General features: G+C 36.8%; 1 protein-coding gene across 1 annotated transcript; it reads left to right on the forward strand.

Annotated features, from left to right (window-relative positions):
* The first annotated feature begins 1,369 nt into the window (after positions 1-1,369).
* LOC104590697 (extracellular ribonuclease LE-like) lies at positions 1,370-2,640 on the forward strand. Its single transcript, XM_088902627.1, has 4 exons — positions 1,370-1,567; positions 1,675-1,830; positions 1,947-2,148; positions 2,233-2,640. Exons 1-4 carry the CDS (start codon positions 1,460-1,462, stop codon positions 2,490-2,492), a joined length of 726 nt encoding a protein of 241 aa, XP_088758753.1. The 5' UTR covers positions 1,370-1,459; the 3' UTR covers positions 2,493-2,640.
* Positions 2,641-3,007: the final 367 nt, after the last annotated feature.

A 3,007-nucleotide genomic window follows, 5' to 3' on the forward strand; every position in this document is an offset into this window, starting at 1 on the left:
AAATATCTAGGAAAATAATGTTTTCTCTTATTAAAATCAGTTTTCAATTTGTCCTATATTGGAAAATTACGGAACTTGTTTTAAGTTTTTAAATAGGAGCTTATTTACACTCCTTAGAAATATAAAGAACAGAGTATGTAGGCTTGCTACCGCGCAACGTGTGCGCGTGTGCGATGCAATGATGTGCTTTAGAGGCACAATTTGATGACTTCAATGGTCACAATCCGATCGGGTGTGATCAAGAGGCACTATTCAAAGTTAATAGTCATTAACTATTAATTAACTTTTAACAGTCACAATGTTTGAAATTGTGACTATTCAAAGAGCATTTTCTGAACTATCACCTTCCTCTTCTCCATGGCTCTTCAGAAACTATTTAAGGAAGGTGAATCGAGCAATTGAACATAAGATTTTGAAAAATCACTCTTGTCTCTCTCAATTCAATCTGCTACTATCTCACATAAGGTTTCTTTGGAGACTCTTCAACTTTGTTAGTTGCAGATTCTCGCTCAAGACTCTATTGTATCATGTAAACGAATTTTCTTATATCCCAATAGCAAACTCAGTATAAGTGAATGAGATAAATAACATTTTTAAAACATTGCCTTCAGACACACCTCAGAACGCTTCTCCTCGAGATTGTGTGACCCCATTTTTTTCAACAATTGCTCCGCTCCCCTTGCTCCAAATTTGAAAGCATCGACAATTTTAAAGTGGAATCCATTCAATGGTGGGTTTTGATATTACTTACACGCGTCAAATTGATGATTCAAGGCAACATTTTCTTTTTTAGCTGAATAATATCTTGGGATATAGACAAAGATGAAAGAGATGAAGATAAAAGAGGATATAAATTTGTGGAGGAAATAAGATAACATGTTTTACATTTTACGTCAGATGATAGGATTGAAAGAAAATAATTGTTTTGTCCTTTTAGGCATTAATGAGAAAACATTGCTTTATCCACTTTTGCCTCCTGTTAATAGTTAATATTGGACGGGATGCAATGCGGCACGTCAATTTTAGAAGTCTATATCTCATGGTCATGGTCCGTAGTTTCGGTTGTTTATAAGAAAGAGAAACAAAAGCTACCGCTAAAATAAATAGAATTTCATGAATCATAATTTTCTCTTCTTTGTCCGCTGGACCACCATTAAACCAGAATCATAATTTTAAGTCCTTTCAACTCTCCCACCCATCCAACAACATTGTGCCATGAACGGACCCAAATTATTCTCCATCAATCAAAAGATAAAAAAAAACGAAAACTACAAATACAATACCCACGTGCTTTAACATCCTAAACTGGGTGTTTTCTCTACAATTTTCTACCAAATGTTCATACGATTTTTGCCTATAAATGTGGCTATCCGAACACCATGCACCATCGCCAAACTGAGAAAATCTAGAGAAAGGATTGAGCTTGAGCGAAGTGAAGTGAAGTAAGAGTAGGGAAACCATGGCATCCGCTTCTTCATTTCAACTTATGATTCTCGTCATACAATGTTTAGCAGCTCTGAGTGTTTCACATGCTACCAGTGTCCATTTCTTCCATCATGCGCAAGTGGTGAGTAGAGAAGACGACCCAGAATTAATCATTCGTTAATTCGTTTCTTTAATTGTTTGCACTAATTGTGACAGTTGTGTATTGATATTTGTTTTGTTAATTATTAGTGGGCAGGGTCGTTTTGTGCGTCAGAAAAAGGTTGTTGCTTCCCAAACACAGGAATGGTTTCGCAGGAATTCACTGTGCATGGCCTCTTTCCATGCTCCAGTAGTGGGACCAGACTGATGAACTGTGATCGAGGCAACTCTTTAGATCTGTCGCAGGTATGTATTTTCTTCTTCCTATCTACTCATCAAGAGCTACGTCGTACAAACTTGTTTATTAATTTCCCTGCTATATATATGATGATATCGATCGATATCGCCTTTTCATGGTGTAGATAACAGGCCTGCTTCACACAATGCAACGCAAATGGCCGTCGTATTCATGTCCAAGCAGCGACAGCACACCGTTCTGGGCTCACGAGTGGTCCAAGCATGGCACCTGCTCACTCTCTGTCTTCGATGGTCAATACGATTACTTTAAAGCCGGTCTCGACTTGAAGGACAAAGTGAATATCCTCCAGATCCTCGAAAAGGAAGGTAATATTATATTGTTGCAGGCATGAAGATAAATTCAAGTTTCTTAATTATCACTTATATATGTAAGCAATAATAATGATGCAGGGATTATCCCCGATGGGCAGTACTACAGCTCGGAGAGAATCACACGAGTCCTTCAGATAGCAACTGGAGTAACTCCTGCACTTGACTGCACTGTTGATAAGTTTGGCAAATATCAGCTCTACCAAGTTATGTTTTGCGTGGATAAATCTGGGTCTGAATTCATGGATTGCCCCGTCTACCCTGAGCCCACCTGTCCTTCGATCATTAGGTTTCCACCTTTCAGAGGATCAGCCGCTGAAGGGATCTACCATCCTTTCTAGATCCTAAACTGTTGCTTTACTCTAGTAAATAATTCACCGTTTTACAGGTGAAAGTGAAATGTACCTCGAATAATAAAATATGGATATGATCCATGTGATGTATCCCTATGTTGCATGCCTATCAAAAAGAAAGAGAGATCTACTTCCATATTTGTGCAGTACTGTTTTGGCCTTTGGGTTTAGTTGCTTTCTCTCCAATAAATCTAACGAGGAACAAATAGTCTAAATCTTATATATATATATATATATTGGATGGTCTATGTCAGCATGTTTTTTCTTTGAGAGAAGTTATTTATCTATTTTTTCCATTTTTTTGTAATTTGTATTTTTTTTTGTTTTAAAAATATAAAATAGTAATCATTTCTTATTTTCTTTTGCCTTAGGTTCATCATTTAAGGTCACAATTAGGGTAAAATCCAAGGTCACAATTTCGACTAACGAATGTCTTGAGAATAAAGACACAACATTGAATGACTCCCATCTAAAACTCGATAATTGACAATAAGTAGGACTTT

The sequence above is a fragment of the Nelumbo nucifera genome, chromosome 4, assembly GCF_055504915.1.
Source record: "Nelumbo nucifera cultivar China Antique chromosome 4, China Antique-T2T, whole genome shotgun sequence".
Taxonomy (NCBI): domain Eukaryota; kingdom Viridiplantae; phylum Streptophyta; class Magnoliopsida; order Proteales; family Nelumbonaceae; genus Nelumbo; species Nelumbo nucifera.

Bases quoted from the DNA above. Each gene is read 5' to 3' on its own strand.
- LOC104590697 (XM_088902627.1), top strand. From the start codon at position 1,460: ATGGCATCCGCTTCTTCATTTCAACTTATGATTCTCGTCATACAATGT. The intron at 1,831-1,946 runs GTATGTATTTTC...TTCATGGTGTAG, and splicing joins ACTCTTTAGATCTGTCGCAG to ATAACAGGCCTGCTTCACAC. The intron at 2,149-2,232 runs GTAATATTATAT...ATAATGATGCAG, and splicing joins CCAGATCCTCGAAAAGGAAG to GGATTATCCCCGATGGGCAG.